This window comes from Hemibagrus wyckioides, linkage group LG06, assembly GCF_019097595.1.
Source record: "Hemibagrus wyckioides isolate EC202008001 linkage group LG06, SWU_Hwy_1.0, whole genome shotgun sequence".
Classification (NCBI taxonomy): Eukaryota; Metazoa; Chordata; class Actinopteri; order Siluriformes; family Bagridae; genus Hemibagrus; species Hemibagrus wyckioides.
This window is the reverse complement of record NC_080715.1, coordinates 24,301,903-24,321,601: the sequence shown is the minus strand read 5'-3', so window position 1 is coordinate 24,321,601 and position 19,699 is coordinate 24,301,903. Positions and strand designations below refer to the sequence as shown.

Genomic DNA, 19,699 nt, shown 5'->3' with positions numbered 1-19,699 from the left:
ACAGGTTCAAAAAGACAACTGTCATTAAAAAACAGTGAATTATTTTGCAGTAAAGCATCAATAATACATGTACTTAAAAAAATAATTCCATCAAAAATGTATAAATAAACATAAATATAAAAATATAAAAACATAATATATATTATTTATTTAAAATATAATATTAATAATCCACATTGTAAAATGTACAATTAACTAATCTAAAATCTGTGTCTCATTTACACATATAGAGGGGTTTGATAATCTCTTGTTTCTCTTAATATTTTAGGATGATCTTAACCTGATATAATATTATCATGAGTATTCTGATAGCTTATATCAAGCAAACACTGTGCCTACATCATCGTCAACTTACTGTGACACTTAATGTGACATTTGATCATAGATAATAAATCTATGCTGGAAATCAAGTAAACGTTTTTATCATCATCCATGCTTGTATATCTAGTCTTATCACAAGAGAAACACTGGATGAAATAATAATTAATTCATTGAGGTGGCTACATTTTCTATTTATATATTAACGCTCAAACGTTGCAACTGCGTCTCCTGTCAACTCCACAGCGAATCCCGCATTTCATTGGATTTGTACATGGACTTTGCACAGTGACAAAAAAAAAGAATCTAATCTAATCAAATCCAATCGTGTCTGTGCATTGTGAACTATCTGAGAGCTGGTATTTATACAGTTGCACTATGACACATGATGAATGCCTGACATTCACTGTGGGAGGAATGGCGGATCAGCTAGCAAGCTAGCAGTTGAAACATCTTTAGGCATACTGGACTGCTTTTAAAACTGGTTTCTTCCTAACTTAACATGATTAGAAAACGAATAAAAGTTTAGCACTTTTATAAATTCCTTCTGCAAAATGTGACAAAATATGTAGAATATGTAGAAAGGTAGAACAAAAGACAGTAAAAAGCCTATTTAGAGTTGGACAGGTTTACCAGATCACCATACATATAACTCTTATACATACCTGTACAGATCAAACCATCGTGCTGGTCACACTCCCTGTCATCACATTCACAGAAATCGCCTGAAATGTACCATTCCTGCGGTGAACAGATGCACCTCCCGCAGTGGCAAGAGCCTGAAAGCATATGCTTGGCCTTATTATAGTGGTTTATTTCATATAAAACCATCACAGTAACGTATCTGTAACATTTCTGCCAACAGCTCGGGTGAATAAAAGCAGCTTGTTAAAGGTTTAATATGCTGCAGTTAGCTGAACAATAAGGTTATTGCTGAATGATGGAGGAGACCCGATTGCTACACGGGCAAGTAGAAAACCTCAATCTCAAATAGCAAATTAGACAGATCTCCCTGAGAGATTCACATAATTAAAAAAACAACAACAAAAAAAAACATTTATATTGGTTTAAATTACAATTATATATAAGATGGCCTTCACACAGCAACACGCAGGCTAGCGGGAAAAAAGGCAATGCATGATTATTAAAAATGAATTGTATAGCCGTGACGCACTGTGATCTGTTATTCAGTAGTTAGGCCTTAGTTAAAATGACTTGCATAATGCATGCGCTAAATGCCAAGGACTGCAGAAGCACAGTGTGGAAGGAGGCAGTGTGCTCTCTGGTAGTCCTCTTCATCCATTTCCATAAAAAGCTCTACAGACAACCAAAGACAGTCTCTATGGTGCATTCTAACTTTATGGCATACACTTGTGCTTTAAGATTGCTGCACTTCCATTGCACCATGACAGGTAAAGTGGAGTGCCACAGTTGATCTCTCCCACCTTTGCTGTCATGGATAAAGTGCAGCACTGGGAGAGCTCTGTATTACCTTTTCCGGAGCACATGCCACCGTGGGCTGTCTCACACAAGTTCTTGCTCTGTTCGTCAGTCATGTTGCAGCTACGAGGGAACTGGCAGTGCTTTCCAAACCATCCATCACTGCAAATACAGCGGCCACAGGAGCAAAAGCCATGGCCTGAGGGAAGAGGACCACACACACACACACACACACACACACAGACACACGTCATTCTCCTCCTATGAACACAACAAAAACAATGCAACATTTTGATTGATCCAAAAGTTAAGCACACGTAATTTGTGCAAACTAACAGGTGCTGGATTCCAGTCTAGCGGCTGATGTTGTGGTGTAGGCTTTAATAATAGCAACTCAGCTGGAGTCATAAGTCAAACATGGATCCACATGAAAGTCTGGCTTGCACAAACATACTCAGAGCTGCTTAATGGAGCTATAAATGTCCCATGTGATTCTGCGATGAATAGTTACACAGCTATTATTGTTGTTGTTGTTAAGGGTCCAAGCACCAAAAGAACAACTCATTAGATGAAACATATAAAACGTATATCTGTATAAAGATAATTTAATACTTAACTCCCTCCTTCCTAGAAGAAAAACCCTGTTTGTAATTTATTTAGTTGCTTGTTTTGTTGGTACTATGTTTATTTAGCTGGTAGGTTTGCTGTTAAGACGATTGGTTTGTTGGTTATGTGGCTGCTTACCTGGTTGGTTGGTTGGTTGTTTAGATAGTTGGTTTGTTGGTTATGCGGTGGTTTAACTGGTTGTTTGGCTGTTGTTTAGCTAGTTGGTTTGTTGGTTATATGTTTGGCTGACTGGTTGTTAGTTCTAAAGTTGTTTAGCTGGCTGCTTGGTTGTTTAACTGGTTGTCTGGATGGTCGATTGGTTGTTTAAGTCATCATTTAAAAACAATTAAAATCAAGATTAAAATCAAGTTAACCTGAGTTTAAGTGAGGAGAGTTTGAAAACAATTTGGAATGTTTGTTCAAATTAAATTCTATACTTAATACTATTGTGGACCTTACATAAGTAGACTTGAATATTTAGTACATTCAGCTGTATAGTCATGATTGTTGTTTCTCTCATACAGCAGTACAGCAGCAAAATTGAATATGAATAATTCAGAAATAAGTTTCCTAGGGTTCTTGAGTGACTCTGTCCATTTCAGAGTTTGGGATTGTTCATGTCTGTGGGCTTTCTAGCAGGACAGTGGAAATGTGATGCAGGGGCTGTATGAGTGTTGGCAGGGAGTAAATGAAACACTTTTCGAAGGCTGTGAAGGTTGGAGTTTCTCTGTTGTTGGAGGGAGAGTCTGTGAATCAGTGGGAAATGAACAGTGAATAATAGAGTTCTACCTGCAGCTACTGCTGCTTCCTCTCTCACACAATTTCAAGGATTCCCTCAAGATTTAACTGGCCAGAGAAGTGTATATTTTCTTGGATATTAAAGTTCAACTCAGTATAAAATGAAAAGACCTACAGTGAGGAAGTGTGACTGTTAGATGAGAAAATGCTAAAAGAAATTGCTGTTCACAGACTTTGTAGCAATATGATAAAAATTCATTACATTAGTTGTGGTTAAAATAATATAATGTAGATATAGGGCTGGTGAGTGGTGCAATGGAAAAGTGTTCACACTGTTGTTAGGAGATCAAATCCCTACGATTTATCAGCTGTTGCCTTGAGCCAATGGAGCAATAGTTTGAGGACTCTAGGGGGAAGGCTGGCATACTCTCTCTCTTGTCAATCAAAAGGTACCTTCTAAATCACATTTTTATACTCTACTATTCTATTCATCCTGTAGTATGAATAGTGTGACAATTAACAGTGACAATTCCAACAAAACTGATACTGCACTTATTCTCCCGAAAAAAACTGCAATAGACACTTTGCTTTCATAGTAGAGGGGCGGGGCTACCACGCACTGATGGTGGATGAGAAAATTTTTCAAGACACTCTGTTTGACAATACTTTTTACAAATGCCTTTTAAATTATCTCATGTTGTATGATTTCATTTTTAACATATTTAAAATTCTGTGTATTCTGCTAAAGCTAGCGGTGTCTCATTTTATGTGTTTGATAACATTTGCCATCGACCAGGACACACCTTCTACTGGCTAGTATAAACACCCAGTGTTCCATTTGAGATAATATTATGCTTACTAGATGCACAGTGCATAGTGTAGTACATCATTTGGGAAGTGACACTAGACAATTATGGTTATATGTAATCTCATGTATGCAGAGGAGGTTGTTTTCTTCACAGTGTGTTACACTGCCCTGTGATGCAGCATGGGCAGCAGTTTGAAAAACATACAGCTGGATGGCTTCATGTGTCTCAGAGGAAGCACTGCCTTCACTCTAGCTGTTGGAGAGCTAGCAGATAGGTGGGAGTTGGCAGGGGATCTCTCCGGGGGAGAAGAATCCCCCTCAAAAAAAACCCAAATCTTATAAATGCCATGGAAACCTACTAGCTTTTTTCCTCTCATCCAGCATTATTTTCGACGGATGAGTTTTAAAGGGCTGGAGTGTGCAGTTGGTGAGGCTGCATGCTTGGTTGGCTCAATCAGTCAGCCTATGAGAGCATTTAATTGCTTTGGAAGAGTGGCACCCCCGACCCTTTCAATTAAACTGCACCTGTGATTTCACATTACCAAAGCTGTGAATGCAATTTGCATGCGCTTGCTGTCTTCAAGCTTTTCAATTCTGGCTTTGGAGCAACGTATAAACGAAATCCCCTGCATGACTGTGCATGTGACTGTTGCCTTAGAAAAAAAGTATGTATGTGACACTGTATTTAAACGCCGATATAATACTTGAGTCCTGAAATACGCAGTGAATTTATGCATTAGTGTCATAGCTCACCGTGTCAAAACACGTATAAAACCCCTTATAATTTTGAGTGCACACTTCTTTTTAAATGCTAACTCTCCAACTGAATCAGCCAGCGATTAGCTAATATTAACTTTTCACCAGCGAAAGAGTCACAGGGCTCTCTGTAGTGTCTGTGAGAGGAACTGGAGGGAGTGTGTGGGCTGAATCAGCATTAGTGAAGGATGACCATGTTCCTCAGCTTTCCTGTGATAACATGCTCTAATCTGCATCAGCAGAGCTTCATGCATATTTAAAGTCCATTTTTCAGGCATGCCCAGACAGGCCAGTGGGTCGAGTGTGCCCGGCGGCCCCCTGTGCTACTGTCACTTAGGAATATGACACAGTGAGCCTGAGGAAAGCGCACAGGATTAATAATGCATCCACCATTCAAAAGGAGTCACATCTGCCTGGGATGGTGCAATGTATCACACCGTGCTAAAACAGTACATAAAATCACAACAAAACAGCTATTCATTAGATCTGTGATCTGTGTGATCTGACTAATGTACTGAATTTGTGTGAACTCCATGTGCTTTGGAATCACTTACAGGATACTGTCGACTGATTGTGTCCTTCGTACATAGTCCATAGTGTGTAGTACATCATTGTCTAGTGACACTAAGCAATCATGGTCATATGTAAGCTCACATATGCAAAAGAGGTGATAAAGGTAGCACTTTAATCACACTGTGCTTAAAGGATATATGATTCTGTTCCGTAGTACTTGCTGTAGCACTGTAAAATAGTTTCAACCTACTGAATATTATGTATGTAATTGAGAGTTTAAAAATATAGTTTATTAGGAATCCCTAATAAAGTCTTAATAGCATGGGTTCTACAAGGTGAGTCCATGGTAACATGATTATATCACATCATAGCTGCAGATTTTATCAGCTGCTTTCCTGCTGCAAATCTGCCATTCTTCAAAACCCTAAACAAGCTTCACTGGATACAGATCTGGTGACTGAAGAGGCCACTAAAATACACTGAACTCATTATACTGTTTATGGAACCAGTTTGAGATGATATATTTTGTCACACGCTGGAGTAGACATTATAAAATGGTAAACTGTGGTTATAAAGGAATTGACCTGGCAAATTTATAATTTATGTTATAAATTCCTCCTATTATCCTTGGGGTTAGTTTGACCCCAGGCAATATCTGATGTCCTTTAAATATATGTTTGACATATTTTTTGCTTCATATTTAATGACTTTTTCTAATTGAATGTGTGACATTTGCTAAAATGTTTTCAGTGTCCTGTATACATTTTGTGGCATCAGTGTTCCTTGGGGTCAATTTGACCCGAGGCTGTTTTAGCTGTATAAAACACATTCATTTGCTTTGGTTGTTTTGGATAATATTGAGGTCACTATCAATTTTATAATCTTCAAGAACATCCCTCTGCTTTAGAGCATTGAGAGAATTGAGAGATGGTATTGACAGAGCCACTGAGAGTTTACACGAAATGATGGAGGGGAAAATATCATTTCTTAGAGACTCAGAGGAAAAGACATGTTACTGGCCTTGATAACAGAAATTGTACTACTTTACAAATGTTATAAATAATAAAAATCTCTACTTAGAAATAAAATAAAGGCATAAAAAACAAAAAAGATCTTTCTGTCCAATTTGAGGTCAATCAGTGAAATTTACACTTATTTGTAAATGTTTCTATAGTTGTGGAATAGATATTCTGGGTGTTTAGGAGAATGGGGTGGTGAGGTGGGTTGAGTTATGCTTTATTTAAAAAGCTATTTGTAGTCAACAACAACAACAGCAACAAAAAAAAAAACTTGGTAAAAATTATTTTCTGACCCCAAGGACAAAACATATTTGAAAATTTGAGGATAACAGGATGGATATAAAATTTACTATTTAACTTATAATATACATATATAAAAGTATAAAAGTATAAAAAAAATATTAACAAATCAGATCCATCATTTTCATATTGGATTAAAAAAATGTGAACATGAAAACTATCAGGTTTATATAGCAACTGCCACAATGCTATAATTATTGAGAATTGACAAGAAAATATTGTAGTATTTAAAAAAAATTGTTGTTGCAGTTTTCAAGTTGAGCACAAATGTAAAAAATAAAAAAGCATGTACACATCAGCCTGTAATGATAAGAAGTATAATAGTGGTCCTACCATCCACCTTTACAAGCATTACATGCCTACTTAGAGGAGTTGAGTGTGTTCTTCTGTTTGTCCATGTATATGATTGTGTAACTAATCACTTATTACCATGTTACAATAATACAATGTTATTCCTAAACATGACTTTTGGCCCAAAATGCTGATTTTTTATTATACATTCGATAATATGTACGTACATGTCCATCTGCACCTACTATTACTTGTGAAGTCGCCATAATTACCCATTTCACCCCGCATAATTATTGCACAGTGACATTAAGTACTCTTTTTGGCACTTTCAGTCCAGACGTTGCTTATTTAGAGCTCTTAAATAAGATGGCAAGGGGTGAGTGTTTTCTTACAGGCTTTCATTTATGCCTAGAACAGTGACGCCAGTGGCAGAGAGATGCAGAGGGAATAAAAGACAATAATCTCCTTGGCCTGAGAGTGAAAGTCATGGCAAGTGATTACAGCCATCTGGCCTCTGGCTCTGTGCACAGGAGACCCAGTGCATGTGACACAAACACAAACACACACACACACACACACACACATAAACACAGTTTTCTACACACACTCCAAGGGGTGACGATATGTAGTCCACATTAAAACTGAGGTAAGGTTTAGACCTGACAAGGCTTCTCTGCCATACTTTGCCCCTGGAGTACATGTAGTGATCTTCTCTGTGGTGAACAGTCAATTAAAGAGATATACAGTAACAGCTCGATGATGTCTCAATGATTTATCAGAACTGAGACACTAATTTGTGCCGATTTTCCCCCTGATTTTAGAGTCTTGGGTATTTAATGGAAGGCAGGCAATTCTAAAGTTAAAATCAGTTAAGAAGAAATGTCTATGTTTCTCAGTATCACTTTTTAAATCATTTCATTTTTGTACCCGAGAGAGGATAAACAGATAAACTTCAAAGCTTTTATAATAGTCACAAATTCAGTTTGTATATTTTCCGAGCGTATCTGATCAACAACAGATCTGCTGACTCAACTCTCCAGTCCCTTTGCTTCCCAGGTCACTTTTAATTGATCCCTATTGTGTATATATCGAAAGGTGAAATAAATATCAGCTAAATCAGGGCAGAGGGAATGAAGTCGCTGCCCCGCGTGATCCGTGAAGTGCTACATCGATTGGATTCTTCTTCACATCTTTAGGAAATCATTAATGTGTGATCTCTGAAGTGCACCTCTTTCTTCTGTGTATCCACGTCCTGTGGCAGGGTCTGTACAGAGTGACTGATTGCCTAATCATTATCGTTACTCCCCAAGCCTAGTCAATATAAGACACGCTAAAAAAAAAAATGTTGACAGAAGTGAGTCAGGGAATATTAAAAGCTATTAATTGACTGCATATCTCAGCTGCTGTAAAATGATATGACATGAACCTCAGGAGCATGTGGTTTACAAGCTATCGAACAGTCTGTCACAGCCAAGACAGTAGCAACCATATTTAGCTTCTTGTTCATGTGGAATTGCTCACATTCTCCATCACAGCAGCTGAGTCCCATTGAAACTAAGCTGTCTGGTACCTGAATGTCTCGCTCTGTTGCAGTTTGGTCTGCGTTCCAGGACACAGAAAATATCCCCTCATTTCTATCTCACCCAGTTCTCCATCTCTTATAGCTGTTTTTAAGAATATTAATATTATTAATGTCACTTTTCAATGCTTGAGGTCTCCAATCCAGTCGTTAGAACTGAGGATTTAATACACAGACTCTGGTATTAAATTTCAGTGGACTTGTAATGACGAGAGGCTTTTTGTTCTTGACAAAAACAATGTATTGTGCAAAAACAAAAACAAAAAAAAGGAAGCAAAAAGGAGCTCCTACTTTCATCACACACACACACACACACACACACACACACCATGCATGCACATGCTCACACATACACACACACACACCACACACATAGACACACACACACATGCACACACACACCACACATGTGCACACACACACACACACACACTTGCCGTGACATGAATGATGTTAGTGCATGTAGTGCTGTATATCAGAGTTTATCTCCACTGGAAAGGATGACATTGTTGTCAGTGATGCTTCATAGTAATCCATTGTGTGTGTGTGTATGTGTGTGTGTATAGTGTGTGTGTGGACCACATACCACCACAGATGTCTTTGTTCACGTCCTCACACTGCCGATCATCACACTCGCAGTTCTTGCCATGAACACGGCTGTCTCCTGGTGGATGGCACGTGCACTGTCCACATGCACACTGGCCTAAAACAATCACACACACACACACACACATACACACACACACACACACAGAAGAGATTGCTTGTATTATGCACTGCAAGTTCATTCTTCATTCAGTAAACTTAAAGCGAGGTGCCAAACTGTGGCTAAATCTTGTGCTGTGTTCATTAACTTGCTATTAATCTGAAAAATAGCTAAATAACCTAGTTGTGTTTTAATGATGCTTCACAACTCAATTTGATTTTCCAGGGTAACGTCAGATCCAGTGCATCAGATCCAGGCAGGAATTCAGTAATACTATATTGTGTTTACGAGCGTCTGCATCTAGCTAAGTGTGTTTCTGTCATTAATAAGCCTATTATATCTGAAACGTTGTTGATTGTGTGTGTTCAGGTGTTTACACTTGCGTCACACTTTCTCAGTGACAGCTTGCGATATTCAGTATTGGGTGATTCGAATGGCCGTTAAGTGGTACTAATATCATAATTGCTTTCTGTTATCTTTCTTTTGCCACTAAAGACTCGATTGAAGGCAATTAAATTTAGCACTCAATGATGCACTGGTAGAGAAACGCAGATATTATAAAAGGTGTCATGATAAGGGAATGATCCGATTTCAAAGCGTACACAATTATGCACTTGGTCCTGGACAGATGATATTTTGAGGCAATTATCCTGCATGGCATGCTTGATTATGATAATGAAAACAGACTAAAACAATGAATGTTGTATTTTTAAAAAAAAAAAACCCCAAAAAACTCCATTACAGCCAATAGCTTTCACACTCCATGGTGGTGCTGGTAGAAGACATCTCAATTCAATTCAATTCAATTCAGTTCAATTCAAAAAAATTTATTTATCCCCAAGGGGCAATTTAAGGCATGCAGAGTAGTTTAAAAAAAGATCAGTGCAAATACAAAATAAAATAAAATAAAATAACATGAATAAAATACAATTGTATGATGATGATAAATGCAATAAGTCCGTTAGTGCAAAAAGTTTTGAGTACACATCTGTATAAAATATCTGTAAATAAATAGAAGCTGTCCAAACAGTGAAAAGGTATTGCTTAAAAGCTGAAACAAAAGAAGAGGAAGAAGAAGAAAGTAGAAGAAGGTGAAATAGATTGATGCATATATTAATAAATAAATTAAACTTAAACAAGTGAGAATATTGTTGTGCAGTATGTAAACATTGGTATGTAGCAGCAACATCTGCTATGGCACACAAAAATAAATCCTCTGTCCATTACTGGCTGATCATGAATGGTTATCCTTGAACATGTTAGATCTATAAGACAAATACCAGATCCAGATAATTAACATCTGTATATCAGATTTATCTAAAAACTAACGTGGCTACCAAGCTAATCCTTGATTTTAGGACAGGATAATATTTAACATGACTTTGAATAACCGTCTCTACACCCCGACTCACTAGAAAGAGAAAAAAACTATGATCCTGATATCCACTGACACGGATTTTCATCGAAACGTACTTTCGTGTCATGGGATGAAGAAGTGCAGATGGCTTTGGCCTGTGGATATCAGTGTACACGTTAGCACGGCTGCTGAAATCTGTCCGACACTGGCAGCTACCATGGCTTCAGGCAGGCGGCGAGAACAACAAGCAACGCCCTGTCTGACAAGCACTCAGCCTGCCAAGCAGATAAGCCCCGTCTGCGTGCTGCTGTTACCACAGCAACTGGTGATGTCATAACACTCACGTCTCATCGATTAGCTTTTGCGACACCACACAGCCCTGTCGGACGGCTCGGGCATTTTCCTCACGCTTAACCACTGTGTCAGTCTCCTGCATTTTGTCTCACCTTGAGAATAGTGGATGAGGAATGAGAGAGCTGATTAGACCATGCGAATAGGAATTTAGCTTAGAGCAGCCACTGCTGGCATGTCATATCAAGATGACACAAAGAAACTGACAGGTTTCTGCTATATCTTGTCTTGCCTTGCCTTCTGCTTTTCACCTGCTCATATTTCACAGCCGGGTTGTTTACATCGCAAAGTGAATATTATGTTCGATTTAATCCAGCGCAATCTTTCCAAACAATTAACATTTTTAAGTGTTAGGATAGGAGCAAGATAACACAATGTCACCGTCTGTTTTTGTAGCTTTGTTCGGATTTGAACCAAAAGTGGGTGTGATCTAGCCTAGAGGTTTATTTATTTATTTATTTACTCTACCAGAAACTAGAAAACACTGGAAAAAAAGAAGTAAAGACATTATTTTTCAAATATCAACATTTTGCAGAACATAAATTTCTTCATCCCCTGAACTTTTACAGTTTCTCAAATACATTTCCAGTTCATAATTGGTCCCAATCAGACACCTTCCTATCTAACTAGTTGAATAAATAAACAAACAAACAAACAAACAAACAAACAAACAAACAAACAAACAGACAGATAGATAGATAGATGTAATATGAAGTTCCCTTCGCATCTATAACAGCTTCAACTCTTCTGGGAAGGCTTGTTTATGGGAATTTTTTACCATTCCTCTAGAAGCACATTTGTGAGGTCAGGCACTGATGTTGGACGAAAAGGTTCGGCTCTCAGTCTCTGCTCTAATTCATCCCAAAGGTGTTCTATCGGGTTGAGGTCAGGACTCTTTGCAGCCAGTTCCTCCACACCAAACTCACTCATCCATGTCTTTATGGACCTTGCTTTATGTACTGGTGCACAGTCATGTTGGAACAGGAAGAGGTCATCCCCAAACTGTTCCCACAAAGTTGGGAGCATGAAATTGTCCAAGATGTCTTAGTATGCTGAAGCATTAAGAGTTCCTTTCACTGGAACTAATGGGCCAAACCCAGCCCCTGAAAAACAACACCTGAATTCAATGATTGTGTCCCAAAACTTTTGGCAATGTAGTGTAGATAGATAGATAGATAGATAGATAGATAGATAGATAGATAGATAGATAGATAGATAGATAGATAGATAGATAGATAGATAGATAGATAGATAAATATGGCATATCTGTTGCTTTTAATATTGTCTCCCAATCCTTCTGATTATTATCTTTCAATCTGATCATGCGCTGTGTTTTGAGCCGTAACAGTTAATCCTCTCGGTGTATTTGAAAGACAACCATCCGATAAATTTGGATCCAGTCCACAAAGAGCAATGCTGTCTCAGGTGCCAGAACAAACTCTGTCCTTCTTTCACATTCAACTTCAGAATCTCTTCACCTTGTTACTTAAGGATATTACAGCCCCTCATTCATCAATGTTAATGATGTTGAAGGACATTTATAGTCTTGATGCCCAAGGTCTGAGGTTTTAAACAAAATACTCTCTAGGGAACAGCCAGCTAAAGCTGATTCCTGTTACACTGATTTATTCTATAATATCAGTCATAACTACTGTTAGTTAAATAGAGTCCTTTGGTTTAAGCTTTAGTTGCTATAAAAGGCTGTAAATGCTAACAAGTCAAAGTGTCACTCTCGCCTCACAGACTTTAAAGAAGGAAGCGTAGAAGGCAGGGGAGCTTGGCTGCATAACGCTTTGCCATCTTTGACGTTAAATGACAGTGGTGCTCACCAAGCAGCCACAGTGCACTGGAGTCTTGCTGCATGAATCTTGATGTGCCTTTGCCTTGCATGAACCGTGCAAATAATGCCTCAGAGGCACCAGAGACAGAATTTCCACTTCCCCACCCCTCTGCTTTTGAAAAGGCCAAAACAGAAATGACAAGAATCAAAAAGCAAGACTGTCTGAGGATTTTTCTAAAGAAAAACATTACATCACCAAATGTATCACGATCTGCTGAGTAATAGTTTATATATTGAAAGGGTTTAGGAGTAAAATGAATGAATATACAGTATAGTAATACTCTAATACTGGAACCGGGTTTTAACAAGAACACTTTCAGAAATGTGACATTGATCTCATCTCAGTGTGATCACACCTCTGGAACTGGAAAATGCACAAAGTAATCAATAGAGGTGGCTCTATGGCTGCAAATTAAACATCTCATAAAAGCAGCTGTATGTGACGATTGTAATGTTCGGTTGTAAGGATGCTTCAACAGAAGGGATTCTGAGAACTGCTTTAAAGGTCTGAAAGGTAAATGGTTTCTTCAGGATAGTAGGAATACAAATTTAATTCATTCTGGAGGAGAGATCTTAAGGCAAAAATTTGTATCGCGAAACAAATTTTCCCATAATTAATAATGTAAATGCAGATAATCCGTTCCAGCCACCCAAAAATATTACTAATATTACCAATACAAAGTGTATTGGCTGTATGTAAACTGTATGGCTGCTTACAAAGAACTGACCCAAGCCAAACATTTTATGTCAAGGGTCCTCACAGGAAGTCGTGCCAGCAAGCTTGGGCTAAAAATAGAACAGACTACCCATGCCAACAATCTGTCAACGAAAAAACACCTGAAAAATCGTGTAGCTTTTGAACACATGCTGAAGGCAACGTTGGTATCATGGGTTGACTCTTTTGAAACAACTTTCGCTGACTGAAAAAGAATTAGCAAAATTCGTAAACTCACTTTGCTTGGATTTGCTTGGCTTTCCATTGATGCAAACAAGTTCGGACTTAGCTGATGTTCAGTTCTGTTCGTTTTTATGCCAAAAATGCTTCGTAAGCCAGACAAATTTCTTGCAAATTCTTAAGGAGAAAAATCGTAAGGGAGGCCATTCGTATGCCGAGGTTCCTCTGTACATTGATACAAGCAAACACATGGGGCAGAGAGTAAATAAAATTTGGTTGCATGTTTGGTGAATGTTTTTATGACTGGTGACCTGTACAGGGTGTACCCCTGCCTTTTGCCCAATGTGTGTTGGGATAGGCTCCAGCAGACACGCATAACCCTAATTAGGAAAAAAAGCGGGTATAGACAATGGATGGATGGGTGAATGTTTTTACTTCAGTTTTTTGTTTATGTTTTTTGCTGCAGTGGGAAACATGGGAAAGGACAGGAAAGCCTCCTCAGAAAAGATTGTTGACCAGCTTTATATGTTCAGTAGTATTTTGTAAGTTAGAAAAGCATCCATTTTTTTTCTCTGAGTTCATTTAAAGGAACCTAAAACAATGAACTTTAGTCTGCTGACTTGAAAAAAAAAGAAAAGCTGTTTTTTAATCCAGAAATGATCTATGTCTCTAACATATTAATTTGAAATGACCTTTGAGTATATTGCTTACATTAAATGAATCTAAATGTGATTTCACTTCACAGTAGCTTAGGGTTTCAATTTACATCTCATGGTTAAACCCACATAAACATACATTCTATGTACTTCCATGTAAGTTCTCGAGTACAATGCTGACATAGTAAATACAGATACAAGGTCAAAGACACAGCTGCCTATATGCAGCTTCACACATCATGACTGTTAGGGAGACTTAGAAGGACTGTATATAAGTTCTACTGCTGAGTCGTAATTTGTGTGGTAATCACTCCCGGGTGTCGGTCAGAACACAGGAACCAGGCCAACAGCTGAATTAAGTGTGTTTAATGAACTTACAGGATATGGGTGTTTGGGGTTGGTATGTGTGTGTGTGTGTGGTTCTGCAATTAAACAAATAATGACTGCGTGTGCTGATAATTCAGATGCTTTCGATTCCCATAGCAACTTATCCGAACCTCCTAGCATATTGAGGCATACAGCCATAATTAAGGCCTCTTTATATGTGCTGAGTCTAATATAATTTTAAACAATAGTAATCTGGTGTAAACTTTAAGCTAGAGAGAAGAGAGAAGTTAGAAGGCATGACTTTTTATTCTGAAAATCCCCACCTCGAACACATAATCTTTATATGAAAGTTTATGCAAAGTAAATAACTGCTTCTCTTCCCTACAATGCACTTTTGGCTTATTTCTCCATTGTGTCTGGTGCAGCTTGGGGGGGGGGGCACACACAAACTTTATTTTGGTGCTTTTTGGCCTTTTTCAGAGATAGCATTTGGAAGGCCTTAATCAGTAGGAAATGAAAGGTCAGGCAGGATGGAGTCATGTTTAGCTAGGGCATCTGGAGGCATCCTCTAATCAAACTGCCATTCAAGGGCTGCCCGCTATCAGTGGCCACATGACCGCCACAATTGCAGGGAGCTGTGTGCTGAAAATACTAATAAAGCCTGTCCATAGCCAGGAGGAAACAACAAGAGCCATTCTTAATGCTCAAGAATATATATACATACATACATAGAGTGTCCAAATTTTTTATTTAAACCTGAGGACTTTTCAAGCAGTTAGTTTTAATGAACTCTAATAAAATGATTTGATGAATATTCTGAATTCTACACACTGACATTTATTTATTTATTTATTTATTTATTTATTTATTTTATTTAGGCTAGTATAAGTATATTGGAGACTTTGTTCTCAAGTCTATTAAGTCCTTATTGTAAAACATTGCCTTGTCTTTGTTCACAGAGAAAATCACCATCATGGGACTCAGGGAGAGTGATTGCAATCAGCACTAATTCAGCTGATTTGTTTTTAAAGATTACTCATTATGCCAGTGATGTACAGGCATACCAGTCAACATCTGCATAGCAAATTAACGGCTTTTCTCTTGCGCTCTCCTGAGCAACAGCCTCCAGAGTATTTCTTCCGGTGATTGCTGCTGAGGTTATTTATATTCACAAGCGAGAAACAGTATTGCCGCATTAAAGAAGAAATAATATTTTAGTAGCTTCTGCTACCTAGAATCAGTTGTCTCATGCTTTGTCAAATCAAAATATTCTTTTAACAATTATGTAGCTTATTTGCTAGGAGTAATAATAGGAAAATGATAAGTAAGAGATGAATGTTGTGTCATGAAGCCTGATGTGCAGCAGAGGGCTGTTACCACCCAAAAGATGATACACTATAGAGAACTACACTATATTGACAAAAGTTTTGGGACACCCCTTCAAATCATTGAATTCAGGTGTTGTTTTTCAGGGGTTGGGCTTGGCCCATTAGTTCCAGTGAAAGGAACTCTTCATGCTTCAGCATACCAAGACATTTTGGACAATTTGATGCTCCCAACTTTGTGGGAACAGTTTGGGGATGACCCCTTCCTGTTTCAAAATGACTGCACACCAGTGCACAAAGCAAGGTCCATAAAGACATGGATGAGTGAGTTTGGTATGGAGGAACTTGACTGGCCTGCACAGAGTCCTGAAGCTGATAGAACACCTTTGGGATGAATTAGAGCAGAGCCAGACCTTCTCATCCAACATCAGAATGAGCTTCTAAAGGAATGGTCAGAAATTCCCATTAACACACTCCTAAACCTTGTGGAAAGCCTTCCCAAAAGAATTTAAGCTGTTATAGCTGCAAAGGGTGGGCCAACTTCATATTACATTCATGTGCATGTAAAGGCAGATGTTCCTAAACTTTTGGCAATATAGTGTATTTAGATAACAGTTTTTAACTATGGTCAGAGCTACAGGTATCTGCCATGACACTCCTGTTGTGTCTTCTGATCCTTTTGAGTTCGGCATGTTTCATCTTTCGCACTTTTTTTCATACCGAGTGCATTTGGAACATGCTTGTGGTCCTGTAATGCTTAACAAGGCATTAGTTTCTGCTACATTAGATCTACTGTCCAAAAGGAATGGGAAGAATTGCTACTATCATCCTGCAATTGTGGGTTTCGCCTCTTGGAGTAAAGACCAGATTGAGGAGATATATGTAGATATACAAGAAACCCTAGTTTAAAGAAATCTTCTTAGCAGCCAATACTGGATGCTGATATTGACTTTTCAGCAAAAAAGAGTTGGAGTACTGTGTACAAACTGTGTATAAACTCCATTTGCATGCAAATTATTCTGGAGTGACCTTGACCCCTGGAGTTTCTACTCATATCATCTAGTTTGTTAACCAATCAATCAACCTTGCAGTGTTGTAAGGGAGCCAACAGGGCATCCTTGTTCTAACTGGTAAACACTCTACTACTTAGTAAGCACACTACTAATTAGACTAGATGATGATTATATAATCATTAGTTCATCAGTAATGGAGACACAGAAAGCTCAGGCACAGGGAGCTCCCCTGTCTAAACAGAGACTAGCCCACAGTGTGATGGATGTCATCACCATGGCCTACAGGCAGGATGCCCACCTCTGTCAAGAATGTCTCCTCCTCATGGACATTACTTACAGGCCTGCTGCTGCAGGAGATCACAGTGTACCTTTTAGAGGTTTTATAAGATTAACAATGTCTCTTCTAATGGTGTGAGAGCAGCAGTTATCTCTAAACACCTTACCAGTCAATCCTAAGGTGGGTCGGTTCCTCCTGACATTGTGGCATGTGTTATCTAGGTGATATGAACACTAGATATTTGTTATGGTGCCCTGTCATTTGGAAGCAGCCAGAAACTCAGCAGGAAGGTTCAAGAGGAAGATGTATTCAACATTCAACACACATGTGCAAGAACATAAGAAGGTATCCAGGACTCCTGCCCTAGCAGTGAAGGAAACTCCAGGCTTTCATATGCTGTTGAATTCTGCTGTTCAGTATATAACAGAAGGCACAACTGGTGGTCTGTCACATGCCATAATCGCTTCTAAGAGCTTTTCATTACCTCATACCCCCTTATATTTAGCTACACTGTGCAGCAACAGACCATAGTCCAGTTCTTACATAAAGGCTTATAATTATTTTTCATTCCAAGAACATGCTGACAGGTGAATAAACAAAAGTCCAGTATGTGGGTTGTTAGAGCTGCAAATTTCTTAAATGATCATTAGTTCAAGTCTTATTTGATTTAATAAAATGTTAGCTATTAAAATCCCAGATGACCTGAAGAGCTTGTGCTCCCAATTAATGTGGAAGATTTTTAAACATTTTCTAAGTAGTTATTGAAGGTATCATTATCATTTACTGACATTTCATCTAGTACTTGCTGAGGATCCATGAAAAGTTGAAGGTCTGGTGCTGGGCAGTTGTGTAGCCAGAGGGATGGCTAGGTTTGACCAAATTACTTTATTGGGTTTATCTAAGGTGGGACAAAATTCTAATCCACATTGATGGAAATGGAAAATATGACTGCAGCTATCATTGTATTACTGGATTTCTGTATGGCCTGGATATCCACTGGACATGAAAGCTCACATACAGTACAAAGTGACATTTGTTTGTTGTCGAGCAAACTGCATTACCTAACCCTAACCCCTTAATCTTTTTGAAGAACAATATCGCTATCTAAAGGTAATGAACAAGTAATTGTTTATTGTGCTCAATATGTGGTTGCTGATTTGTTACTTATATGCTAGCTAGGCTTGTTTGTTCCTCGCTATTGGACAATGATTAATGAGCTTTTAAAAAATCTAGATTAGTCTATCACAGGAAGATTTACCAACCTGCACAATAATGTCTTACTGGGGCTTGTACTGACTTACTGTCCAGAGGGGTGCTCATGCTTAATGGTAACATGGCAGTGGTACTTAGCTACAGGTACATTGCTGTATCCTTGTGTGTGGCCTTGTGATACTTGGATAGAAATTGGCTGAAAGCTGAGCTTAAATGCTTGGACTGACTCAGCCAGGCTGACAGTCACCTTAATTGTGGGAGTGAAATTCAGAGTGAAGGAAACTTATGTAATTAACTGCTGTCAGGCTAATGGATGTAAGTTAGCAGACCTATAGCTCCAATCATGGGTGAAATTCTATGTAAACAGACGTATAAATCATCATTTGGCCGGCTCTCTGCTCACCACTTGTCAAAGGCCACTCAGAAAATGAGGAGAGACAGAGAATCTATAGTTTTACTGTGTCTCTATGGAGAATCCATAGTGGCTGACTATGGGGAGGGGAAAAAATCTGTCTTCCTCTGACAGATATTCTACAGTGCTAGAAAAACATTTCTGAATTCATTATTTTTCCATATAATCATTAAAAGGCAATGATGAAGTAATCCAGTGGACTTGAACACAGTTAATGGAAAACAAATTATTCAGCACAAAATGACATCATACCCTAAACTCCATATGACACATGATGTTTAAAGCAGAAGAAAACCTGAATGTTGTCTAATATATTAACATTTAGTAGCCATCTTTAATTAGTGCTACAGTGTTTTGCAAATTATTTATCATATATGATCCCGAACTAATAGTGTCTATCTTGTTGAGGAATTTTCATGGTTGATTAATTTGGTCTTGGACAGGGCCAATTTAAACCACCAGTTGTTGCAGTAAATTAAGATCATTTAAAGGTGCTCATGGAATAATTACACCTAATTAAGCCTCTCTTAATCTCAGATTCCCAAAACCTCTCTGTCTCAGTGTGTTATGTCTTTAAAAAGCAGCAAATTTCCAGTTTTCACCACAGAAGATGTAATTGGATGCACACGCTTTTTGCATTTACAGCATTTGGCAGACGCTTTTATCCAGAGAGACTTGCATTTATCTAATTTTTACAATTGAGCAGTTGAGGGTTAAGAGCCTTGTTCAAGGGCACAGCAGTGGCAGCTTGGTGTTCCTGGGATTTTTCCAATCAGCAGACCAACGCCTTAACGCCTTGTTGTTCTTTCGGCTGCTCCCTGTTCAGGGTCACCACAGCGGATCATCTGGTCCGCATGTTTGATTTGGCACAGGTTTTAATGATCAGTTGAGGCGTACTAATCATGAAATAATGAAGAGCTATGAGTCTTATGAGTCTTATGAATTCAGGCGTGAATAACA

General features: G+C 38.4%; 1 protein-coding gene across 1 annotated transcript in view; it reads right to left on the bottom strand.

Annotated features, from left to right (window-relative positions):
• The window catches only part of itgbl1 (integrin, beta-like 1), a 57,314-nt gene that overhangs the window by 3,456 nt on the left and 34,159 nt on the right, over positions 1–19,699 (bottom strand). The window contains exons 8-10 of the mRNA XM_058392687.1: positions 8,955–9,071; positions 1,811–1,957; positions 984–1,097 (exon numbers count right to left, since the gene is read on the bottom strand). Of these exons, the coding sequence (XP_058248670.1) occupies positions 984–1,097; positions 1,811–1,957; positions 8,955–9,071 (378 nt within the window). The remainder of the gene's footprint in view (positions 1–983; positions 1,098–1,810; positions 1,958–8,954; positions 9,072–19,699) is intronic.